Below are 12339 nucleotides of genomic sequence, written 5' to 3' on the forward strand. Positions count from 1 at the left end.
TCCTTCACATAACACAAGAACTAGGGATCACCAAATGAAAATAATAGGCAGCAGGTTTAAAACAAACAAAAGGAAGTATTTCTTCACAAAATGCATAGTCAACCTGTGGAGCTCTTTGCCAGAGGATGTTGTGAAGACCAAGACTATAACAGGGTTCAAAAAAGAACTAGATAAATTCATGGAGGATAGGTCCATCAATGGCTATTAGCCAGGATGGGCAGGGACGGTGTCCCTAGCCTCTGTTAGCCAGAAGCTGGGAATGGGCGACAGGGGGTGGATCACAGGGGATGATAATTATCTGTTCTGTTCATTCCCTCTGAAGCACCTGGTATTGGCCACTGTCGGAAGACAGGCTACTGGGATAGATGGACCTTTGGTCTGACCCTGCCTTCCAAAACCCAAGTAAATTTTTTGCTCTGTTAACTTTTCTAACAATTAAAGTTTGTCATTCACAGTCTGATATTCAGACTCCTTCTGAATTTAATCAAAACAGAAACCAAGTACTTTGTTCTTTAAGTATTAAAGTCATCTTGTTGTCATATGAGCAGCAGTTTATATTTTTGTTTGGTTACTCAGAGCTGTTTTGAACCCTCTGGTCCACTGGTTCAAAACTGACAGTCATTTCCTCTGAAATCACGCCTTTGTCTTTTGCCAAGCACCATGAAATGGACAACAAAAAGAGGAAAAGATGCAAATTCAAAGAACCGTGGCTCACCCTTCCAGGCCACCATTGTCAGATTTTTTTCCTCTTTGCTGATGTTATCTTTTCACCTTATAGTGTGGGAAATTGAAATAATCTGGGCTGAATGGATGAGCTGCATCAGAAAAATCTGCAGTGGTATCAGAATCCATCAAGAAGATCCCATGCAGAGGAGCTATTCTGCCATAGTAACACTGCATGCTCTGCATCAAGCTTTTGTGTAATTGGATGAGTTTGTTTTTTGGCCTGCATGATTAAATTATTCTAGCCACTCCACTCATTGGAGAAATAGACTTCGGAACGGGACTAAAATTAATTAGATTCCTTATGTATTGTGATTAGGTGACTACAGCCCTCTGCTGTGAATCTCAGATGGGTGGAATTGTGCCCCATCATCCAGGCTCTGCATGTTGGGAGGCCTCAAAGCAAAGGAGAGTCAGATGTCCCAGTCAGAATTCCAATGGATCTCGTGAATTAATGGCAGTCCTGGGAAGTTCTTTCCTTGAGCTAGGTCTGATTCCCTCCTTTGTGGAACACCTAGAATATTTGGAGTAGAGCTGGACAGACCATTTCTCCTTCATGCTTGGTCTCAGTGATACCTTGGCTGGCAAGCAGACACAATCAATTAGAGATGAGTAAAGTCCACCAAAATAGCTTCTGATTACCAGATTAGGACAGCTTGGTTACGGGTGATAGCCATCTTCCAGGAGGATGTGGGCTCCTGTGTAATCCAGTGGGCATATGCATTCTCTTTGATGTTCCAAACATGCATTTCTCCCTTTTTATCATAATAACTTTCACTTCCCTGTAGATTAAAGAAGATAAAATGATTCTCTGGTAGCTGTTGGCCTTGCTTCAGGAGAGCTTCCTTAGCTGTTTAGCCAAAGTACTTCGTAGATCTGAAATAGTCAGGGCAGACACAACCATTTTAAATGGACCCAACATTTAAAGTCTGTCACAATAGTACTAGACTTAGGGGACTATAGAGCATTGATACATTTGATGGTCAGTCACCTCCTCAATCCCATGACATATTTGAGGGTTGCCTTCAAAATACATGTCATGTTTGGTGTTGTACTAGGATCTTCCAGTTAGTCTTGCTATGGTCTCTCTTGTGGTCACTGAAGTAGTTGTGATAAATGCAGCCTTCTGGATAGGCAATCCCCCTTTTCTCTCCTAGCTGGATGATTCCCTTGCTTCAGACCTATCCTCTTCTGCAGCAGATACCAATGTGTTACTTTCAGGATCATGTTTTCCTCTAAAGTTGCACTGAATTTCAGAATTAGCCAAGAAGTGTCATTACCTAAACTTCTTCTACACCCTGCTCAAACGGAGAAACCAATGCAACCTAGAGCTTTTAGGTTCCCTAGCACTTAGCTTGAGTCCCTGAAAGAACCTTTTTTGTTAAGAGTGTAAGAAAAGTCACAAGGGCTACATTAGCAAAATGGCTTTAAGAGCAATTGTAACAGATAAATTTAGTTTTAGGGCGTATGCAGATGATGAGCTGGGCAAAGGCATGCATTTGTTTCTGAACATTGTTGGTCATTGCTTTATTTGTATGTACAGGTATTTGAGTGATCATTTTCTGTCTGTCCTCCTCATAGCCCTTAGTAAGGGGTACAACCCAGAACCCATCAATGCTGAAAGAGTGGATCCTAGTCATGGGAAAGGGAAATTTCTTACCTGGAATGCTTGTGAGAGGCTCTAATCTAGAGCCTGATCACACAGTGTACAGTAATAGTTAGCCTTGAGCTCTTCTGTTAGCTGCAGAGATCTATCTGGAAATAAAAGGGAAGGATATAGTGTGCCCAAGGCATAAAAAAGTATTCAGTAGTGGATGGGCTGATTCACCTTGACTGACAGGTCTAAATGGGAATGGCCACCACTCCTAGATTGGTGGATCCAAGACACACTAGTTTTGTGGTAAGAAATTCTCCTTTATCAGAGCCAAGAGGAAGCTATGTGATGGTGATCAATGTGGTGAATCTATGCAGTCTGAGTGTTATTAATATTCAGTTATTTTGTTAGTAAAATTGATTCCAGTGATTGGTGTTTTTAACATTACAACTGAAAATAATATTTCCATTGTTTTAAGAAAATAAAAGGCATACAATATAATGCATTAACAGTAACAGTGCAGCTCAAAGATCTTCAAATGCAAGAACTGCTTTGCTCCATTTGAAGAGAGGTGCATTAGTTAGGCTTAATGGGGAAGAAAAATATAACATGCACTAATTTCTTATGCTAGCCATGCCAAAGGCAGTATGTCTATATGAGTATATGTTTTACGTTATTGTGTCATGTGATAACAGCACCATGTTTTCCTGTCATTTTCACAACTCTTTTCCTGGCTGAAGTGATACACAAGCAACACTGGGTAGTAATCACATTGTCCCGTTCACTTTCAAAAGGAGAGAAGCGGACCTCATCCAGAAACTTTCCAGCAGGCTACAGTAAGCTTAACTGTCTGTTAGCCATTGTCAAATATTTTCCATGTCAGCAAAAATGGCATCTATAAAGTATTGAAATTTGTCTCAGCAATACCATGCCATTCCATGAGTTATTTCTATGTAATGATATTATCACATTTCAGTATCATTTTTTAAATATATATATTTATTCTCCTTATTCTTATGTTGATTCTTAATGATGTGTTATGTCTCTGTTTTCTGTTCCCTCACTGATAGCTGGCAGTGGCTCAGGAGGAAGGGTTATTAAATTAGCTAGCTCTAACATTTTCATATTACTCTAAAATGCTTTAATCCAACACCAGTCTAGATGGTGAATCCTTTGTAGACTGGGCAAGTGTGTTACTGTCTGGCTGCATGTTTCACTCCAAACAAAAATGAGTTTGGTGTTCTGGGGATCTATACATAAGGCCAGATTCTAGTGTGAGTTACGCCACTGTGAATCAGGAGGACTCAATTGTCTTGGAGATGGTAATTCAGAATCTGAGTTACACCGGTGTAAACTGAAGGAAGAATCTATCTAGTTAATCAAATAAACTCCAAACAAAATGTTGGAGCTTCTGAAGGCCCGATTCAAGCCTCATTTAAGTCAGTGGGAGTCTTTTTGTGGATTTGAATGGGTGTTGGATTGGACTGCAAGAGCTGCAGATACATTCTGTACAGTTTTCCATGCATTGCTGAGATCTGTACTTTGAATAATGTTGGTGGAGCATAGAAAGCCAAAACAAGCCTCAGTTGAGCTTCTGCCATTTCTTCAAGATGAAAGTGAGGGACCTGGCCTTTGTTTTTTTTTTCTTTGAGTTTTACTGACTGAGGGATGCTGAATGGAATTAATTCCTTCTTTTAAAGCTTTTGCTGAATCTCTTCATAGATAGTGATTGGTTCTAGACACATGGCATCAAATAGAATGTGAGAATAAATAGCAGAAAGACTTACAAATGAGCAAGTAGAAGCAAAACCACTACATTCTGTGACCTCTGCCTGGGGCAGAAATCCCTATTAACTTGTTGGCTTGCTCAGTGCAAGGAAGATATTGTTCTCAGGACTCTGTTTAAACCTCACTAGGGAACTGACATTTTCAGGCCACTTGAAATAACTCTGCAGGATTGCTATTGGAGGTTTTCCCCTGCCATGAAATACAAAACATGGCTACTGTTTTATTAATGTTAGTTAGCCTCCAGGGTGTACAGATTGCTCAGCAAAGAAAGCTACATTTAAACAGAAAGCCTATAGAAATGCCACACTAGCTAATGGACTCAGTGCAAATTGATCAGCCAGAATCATAAACCTGCTTTTACTTAAGAAGTGTGAACAGTGCTGGTGCCTTGAGTTTACTTTTGGTCACTAATTTGGCCTATCAGCACATTGTCCACAAATTGTCTTCTGAAATCCATTGTGAACAGCATCTTTTTACCAGGCTTGCGGAGAAGTAGAATGTGTGTATTTCTACTAACCTCTGTGCAGTTAGTGACTTCCTTCAGAAATCCTGCATTAGACCAATTTGTGAGACATAATTTATCTGTCAAGCTCTTTAAAATCATGAAGCACAGTCTTATAAAATCATAGAATCATAGGGTTAGAAGGATCGGCAAGAGTCATCTAGTCCAGTGGTTTGCAAAGATATTTGATCGCGCCGCCCTTCTTTGTGTCTGTAGTAGTTTATGCCTCCCCCTAGGCACCCAACCAGTAGCTGCCGCTCTCCGGCCACCCAGCTCTGAAGGCAGAGCGGTGGGTGGTGGCTGCTAGCGGGTGCCCCTCTCTGAAGGCAACGCCGCCACCAGCAGCAGTGCAGAAGTAAGGGTGGCATGGTATGGTATTGCCACCCTTATTTCTCTGCTGCTGTTGACAGCAGTGCTGCCTTCAGAGCTGGGCGGCCGGAGATCAGCAGCTGCTGGCTGGACACCCAGCTCTGAAAGCAGTGCTGCCTCCATACCACTCTCACTTTTGCGTTGCTGCTGGAGGTGGCACTGCCGTCAGTGCTGGGCATCCAGCCAGCAGGCATAGCTCTCCAGCTGCTCTGCTCTGAATGTGTGCAGCAAGTTTTTTCTTTCCCCTTAAAGCTTCTCCCGGTCCCGCAGAATACATTCCGTGCCCCCCAGTTTGAGAACGTCTAATCTAGTCGCACCCCCGCCAAGATGCAGGATTTGTTGTGTCTAAACCATCCAAGATGGTTGGCTATCCAGCCTCCTTTTGAAAACTTCCAGTGAAGGAGCTTCCATGACCTCCCTAGGCAGTCTGTTCTATTGTCCTACTGTTCTTACAGTTAGGAAGTTTTTCCTGAGATTTAATCAAAATCTGCCATGCTGTAGTTTGAACCCATTGCCTCTTGTCCTACCCTCTGTGGTAAGAGAGAACAACTTTTCTACTTTTTAATGGTAGCTTTTCAAGTATTTGAACAGCACTATCATGTGCCCCCTTAATCTCCTCTTTTCCAAACTAAACATACCGAATTCCTTCAGCCTTTGCTCATATGGCTTGCATTCCATCCCTTTGATCATCTTTGGCACTCACCTCTGCATCCTTCCCAGTTTCTCTATATTCTTTCTATACATTGGTGACCAAAGCTGGACACAGTACTCCAGCTGAGGCCTAACCAGTGATGAGTAGAGCTGTACTGTCACCTCCCGTGACTTGCATGCGATGCCTTTGCTAATGCAACCTAAAATTGTATTTCCTTTTTTTGCAGCAGTATCACATTGCTGACCCATGTTGAGGTTGTGATCCACCACAACACCCAGATCCTTCTCAGCAGAGCTCCTGCCAAGCCAGTTATCACTCATTCTGTATTTGTCCAACTGATTTTTCTTCCCTAAGTGTAACACCTTACATTTGTTTTTGTTGAATTTCATTTTCTTGTCTATAGCCCAGTTCTCCAATTTATCAAGATCCCTTTGAATATTAGCTCTATCCTCCAAAGTGTTTGCAACCCCCTTGGCCCTCAGCTTTGTGTCATCTACAAATTTGATCAATATGCTCTCTATTTCTACATCCAGGTCATTAATAAAGATGTTAAAAAACACAGGACCCAGAACAGATCCCTGTGGAACCCCATTTGAGACCTCCCTCCAATTTGATGATTCCATTAATAGTTACTCTTTGTTTGCAGTTGTTTAACCAATTATGTATCTATTTAACGTTAGTTCTGTGAAGCCCACATTTCTCCAGCTTACTTATCAGAATTTCATGTGGGACTGTGTCAAAAGCCTTGCTGAAGTCCAGGTATATTATGTCTACCGCATTCCGCCTATCTACTAAACCAGTTACCCTGTCAAAGAAGGAAATCAAGCTGGTTCTTAGTAAATCTATGCTGGCTGCTAGTGATCACCCCTTCATTCCCCAGGTATTCACAAATTGAATATTTTATACATTGCTCTAGTAGCTTCACAGCTGTAGAGGTCAAGCTGACTGGTCTATAGTTCCCAGGGTCCTCCTTTCCCCCCCTTTTTAAAGATGGGCACCACGTTAACTCTTCTACAGTCTTCCGGGACCTCTCCTGTCATCCACGAGTGAACAAATATTATTGCCAGTGGCTCCAAGATTTTTTCAGTTAATACCATCAGCACCTTGGGGGGAATAGCATCAGGCCCCGCTGACTTGAATTCATTCAGATTAGTCAGAATATCTCTGACACATTTTTTACTTACCCTGGTCTGCATCCCTTCCCTTTTATTGTCTATAGGAACTTCACTTGTTGTCTGGTCACATGTTATTTTTTTGAGAAGACTGAAGCAAATTAGGCATTGAGCAGCTCTGCCTTTCTATCATCTTCCATTACCAGCTCACCTTCTCCATTGAGCATCATCCTTGGTATTTCTTTTCTGTCTGACATATTTGTAGAACCCCTTCTTGTTGTCGCTAACATTTCTTGCCAGTTATATGCTCCCACCACAACATTTCATCCCTTCCCTTTTAGGTTTTTTTGCTCTGATACCCACAGCAACAGAAAGGAGCTCACTGAAGATTCACATACTTGTGTATGCCACCTTTTTGGCCTGGCCTTGCTCCATTATGTAGGGCCTTAGTGCTGTCACATAATCTTCAGGTTTGCCTGAAATTACCCCTCCACCTCTCTGCTTACCCCTCATAGGACTTCTTGCCAATGCCAAAGAAATGCTTGTTTTTAAAAGTTTCAACATTCCTACTGCTAAGATACTAATGGTAGAGTTTAATTACTGCAATACAATGAATTTATGCCTGTCCAAAAACATGTACATAGTTTTATTAGGGCTGTCAAGTGATTAAAAAAATAATCACGATTAATAACATGATTTAAAAAAATTAATCGTGTGATTAATCATGCAGTTAAACAGTAATAGAATACCATTTATTTAAATATTTTTGGATGTTTTGCACATTTTCAAATATATTGATTTCAGTTATAAAACAGAATACAAAGTGTACAGTGCTAACTTTATTTTTGATTACAAATATTTGCTCTGTAAAAAAGAAGCAAAAGAAATAGTATTTCAGTTCACCTAATACAAATATTGTAGTGCATGCAATCTCTTTATCATGAATGTTGAACTTACAAATGTAGAATTATGAAAAAAAAACACATTCAAAAATAAAACAATATGAAACTCAGTCCTACTTCTTGTTCAACCAGTCGCTCAGACAAACAAGTTTGTTTACCTTTGCAGGAGATAATGCTGCCTGCTTTTTGTTTACGTCACCTGAAAGTGAGAACAGGCATCCACATCACTGTTGTAGCCAGTATAACAAGATATTTATGTGCCAGATGCGCTAAAGATTCATATGTCCCTTCATGCTTCAACCACCATTCCAGGGGACATGCGTCCATGCTGATGACGGGTTCTGCTCGATAACGATCCAAAGCAGTTTGGACTGACATGTTCATTTTCATTATCTGAGTCAGATGTCACCAGCAGAAGGTTGATTTTCTTTTTTGGTGGTTTGGGTTCTGTAGTTTCAGCATTGAACCGTTGCTCTTTAAAGACTTCTGAAAGCATGCTCCAGACCTTGTCCCTCTCAGATTTTGGAAGGCATTTTAGATGCTTAAACCTTGGGTTGAGTGCTGTAGTTATCTTTAGAAATCTCACATTGGTACCTTCTTTGCGTTTTGTCAAATCTACAGTGAAAGTTTACTTAAAATGAACAACATGTGCTAGGTCATCATCCAAGATTGCCATAACATGAAATATATGGCAGAATGTGGGTAAAACACAGAGCAGGAGACATACAATTCTCCCCCAAGAAGTTGAGTCACAAATTTAATTAATGCATTTTTTGTTTAATGAACATCATCAGCATAGAAACATGTTCTCTGGAATGGTGTCCGAAGCATGAAGAGGCATATGAATGTTTACTTTATCTGGCACGTAAATACCTTGTAATGCTGGCTACAAAAATGCCATATGAATGCCTGTTCTCACTTTCAGGTGACATTATAAATAAGAAGCGGGCGGCATTATCTCCCGTAAATGTGAACAAATTTGTTTGTCTTAGCGATTGACTGAAAAGAACAAGTAGGACTGAGTGGACTTTTAGGCTCTAAGGTTTTACATCGTTTTGTTTTTGAGTGCAGTTATGTAACAAAAAATAATTTACATTTGTAAATTGTACTTTCACGATAAAGAGATTGCACTACAGTACTTGTCTGAGGTAAACTGAAAAATACTATCTCTTTTTATCATTTTTACAGTGCAGATATTTGTTATAATAATAATATAAAGTGAGCACTGCATACTTTGTATTCTGTGTTGTAATTGAAATCAATATATTTGAAAATATAGACAAATATCCAAAAATATTTAATACATTTCAATTGGTATTCTATTATTGTTTAGCAGTGCAATTAAAACAGTGATTCATCACAATTAATTTTTTTTAGTTAATTGCATGAGTTAACTGCGATTAATTGATGACCCTAGTGTTTATAGTTATTTTTCAGTAGAGTTTTGGAATCTTGTAGGCTTATTAGACTTGCCAAGCTTCCTGTGTGGATCTAGCTCACCAAGCTAGCAATTAGCAAATTTCATGTTCTGAATTTGTGTGACACTGTCCTTGGCCCTGAACAGTGGTGCCTGGTTCCAGCAGTCCTTGTGGCTAATGCCAAGCTGGATCCATGAACATTTTTTCCTTCTGTCAAAGGGCAACTGTTGCGAAGAATAAATGCCTTGCTTGGTGTTCCTAATCCCTGGAATATAACTGCTGTGACAAAGCAAAGTAACCATTTGGAGAAAGGTCTATAAATTGGCATCTTACAAATGCAATGATCCATATAGCACTAGCTGTCTTATCTGTTCAAGCCCCATGGGACTCCCAAGCCTCTGATAGTTTTGGATTAACAATCTAGACCGGGATTTTCAAAGGCACTAAAGGGAGTTAGAAGCCCAAATTCCAGTGAATTCAATGGGAACTCAACTCCAAAAACCCCTGGACTCCTTTAAAAATCCCATCCATAATTATTTGAGGCTGAGAATGTTAAGCTAACCCCTTGTGTGTGGGTATTAAAAGTGATAGTACTAATAAATCTCTCTCCCCCACCCCCCGAAGTCCATCTTGGGGCATCCCTGGGATTCAGCTTGATCTTGTGAGGGTTATATGCCCAGCATGGAAATGGCTTTTTACCCACATTCCTGGCCTGATACACGTTGATTGCCTCCTCAGAAAGCAGAAGTGGATAGGGGAAGAGAAAGCTGACATATTATGACCTAAAAAGTCTATAAAGATTCTTATATATCACTAAACACAAGTGATTGAAATCCAGCCTCTAGCAGTGAAGCTGGAATCTGGCATTAACTACTTCTGACCTTCTCGTCTGACCTTCACATTGCTCTCTAGAGTTACTCTTGTTATTTTAATTCTGAATTCACTGTGTTGGCTTTGTAGGGCAGACTTTAAGGATGCTGGCTGTAAGTGCTTGTCCACATTAGGGCTTTTTGCACTGATATAGCTATAATAGTACAAACCCTATTGTAGATTCACCGACCTGGTATTAAATGGGGTTTGCACTTATCCTGGTTTCACACCAGTGCACTCCCATATTACACAAGTGCAATGCATCTACTCAGGGGTATGCACTTGTGTGCAGCTACACTGGTGTAGAGATCCCTGCATTAGACAAGTCCTAAATTACGTTTCCACTGAAGAAATCACTATAAAAATCAAAATGCTGACAGGAATGTTTGAGCTCCAGACTGTGCTTCTTATAGGAAAATGGCAATATTTACTTTGAAGAGCTTCACTACATGAACAAAGTCTGTATTAAAATATGTGCCACTCTGTTAAACATGTCCTTTGGCCAAATGACCATTTCACGTGGGCATCTGAACAGGTGACTAAAAATATGATCAAGATTGTTAGTGGCATTTCACTAGGACTACAGCAAATTGCTTTCATGTTTATAGTTCCATGGAGCACCTCTACTTCTTGCTACCATCCTCACACCTGCAATCCCCTCTGTAGGGAGAGAGGCATTGCTAAAACTTCTTACCCCCACCCCCATGCTTGTGTCTTCCCCCTGCCACTGCAGGGACAGTGGCACAGTTTGCTAAAGCAGAACAGGAACCTCATTTTCCATTTTGTAGGAAAACCTGTGAGTTTGAATTCCTTTCCTATTCCGGAAAGGAATGAAAACAAAAAATTTTGAAATTTGCCTCAAAACAAAATTCTGGGAAAAAAAAAAGAATTTGAAGTCAATCGAAGCATTTGTTGTTTAAAAAATTGAAATGTTTCATTCCAGTGCCCACATCTACATTTTTGAATATTATAAAATAAATTTAACAATAAAAAGTGATTTCAAACAGAAAATGGAAATGTTCTGTTGTGAAAATGTCGAAATGGAACATTTTGACTTATTGACCTTCCCCCGGAAGCAAAATTTTGACATAATTGACACGTTTCTGCTAAATGTTTTGCTTTCAACGAATTGGCATTTTCCAGCAGGAAAAAATTCCATCAGAAAATTTCCAGACTCTGCAGCAGCAGGGCTCCATCAGCAGGATGTGGTGTCACCACTGTGCATGTCTGCCTTCCAGTCCTTCCTGCTACTGCTCTGGCTGAGAAGACATGAGCAGGAGGGGCCATTTCCTAGCACCTTTCAAAGCAGCAGTTCACACCTACTAGCTTCTTCCAGCAAACGCAGAACCATTTTCAGATTACTGTCAAATCAAAATGTGCTAGCAGCAAGGAAGGCTCTAACTCTCATCACCCAGCTCCCAAGGTAAATTGTCTTTATGTTCAGCAGAGGCAGGTGGCAAAGTCTGAGGTGAGGTTTCTTCTGTTCTGTTCTTCTGTTAGTTTCTTTGAATTATTTTCACCTGCTCTTGTCTTCTCTTTCCTTTTTTCATTCCTTGCTTTTAGTTAAGTACATTCCATACAGAATCTAAGTTATTGCAGTGTTTTATTTTGAGGAATTTAATACACAGAAATCAAGGAAGGCCAAGAACAGATAAGGTCTCTGCGGATTTTTGTATTCTTAATGTTTGTGCCATCATCAGCATGACAACCCTTGAATTGTGTTTAACTGCAAGGGTTTCAGAGGGTTTAGGTGGGAAGTAGCAGAGTGAGGGAGTCAGAATAGGAAAGCAATAACAGGGGAAGGGGAGCAGCAGCATCACAAAAAGTTGCTGAGAGAAAAATAGTGCTCACTGTTCAGTGAGATTCTTCTTCCATTGGGTCCAAGGAATGCAAATGTCCAAGGACCAAGAAGTGCAACACCAATGTTTCATAAAGAAGCTAGAACACAGCAGGTGAGGTCATTTAAGCCTTAGTTGTTCCAGTAAATGGTACTTTGGGCCTGACCTTGCTGCCCACAAAGACCAATCTTCCAATGAAACCCGAAGGGGTAGGCCTACCCAGCTGCTGGGAGCATGAATCTCAGCCTGGATCAACAATCACTTGCACTTGTGGGGCTCGGGCCAGCACGCTTAAAATAGCTGTGTAGACTTGGCTTTAATGTTCAGACCTGACCTGGAGTTCAGGCTCTGAAGCCAACCTCTGTCCCTAGGCTTCAGAGCCCAAGCGCCAACCCAAGTCAGAATGTTCATTTTGCTATTTTTTGCACGCTAGCATGAGCCCCCTAACATAAGTCTGTCAACCCGGGCTGCAAGACTTGCTCCCATAAGCTGTGTAGACATACCCAAGGAGTTCAGGAGTGGGCCCATAGTAATATCAAAGCATGTGTCATGTACAGCAGCTGACTGATAG

At 40.7% G+C, this 12339-nt stretch overlaps 1 protein-coding gene across 23 annotated transcripts in view; it reads left to right on the forward strand.

Moving 5' to 3' along the window:
* Positions 1 to 12339, forward strand: part of MAP2K4 (mitogen-activated protein kinase kinase 4) — a 169574-nt gene that overhangs the window by 95655 nt on the left and 61580 nt on the right. For 8 of the 23 annotated variants that reach the window (XM_065562689.1, XM_065562693.1, XM_065562690.1 and 5 more), the window contains 2 exons: positions 3058 to 3153; positions 11074 to 11353. The exons of 4 other annotated variants lie outside the window; for them this stretch is intronic. In XM_065562689.1, the coding sequence (XP_065418761.1) occupies positions 11154 to 11353 (200 nt within the window). In that variant the 5' untranslated portion in view covers positions 3058 to 3153; positions 11074 to 11153. The remainder of the gene's footprint in view (positions 1 to 3057; positions 3154 to 11073; positions 11354 to 12339) is intronic. 11 more of the 23 variants (XM_005305120.4, XM_042841249.2, XM_005305122.4 and 8 more) reach the window with 2 other exon arrangements.

This window comes from Chrysemys picta, chromosome 12, assembly GCF_011386835.1.
Source record: "Chrysemys picta bellii isolate R12L10 chromosome 12, ASM1138683v2, whole genome shotgun sequence".
Taxonomy (NCBI): domain Eukaryota; kingdom Metazoa; phylum Chordata; order Testudines; family Emydidae; genus Chrysemys; species Chrysemys picta.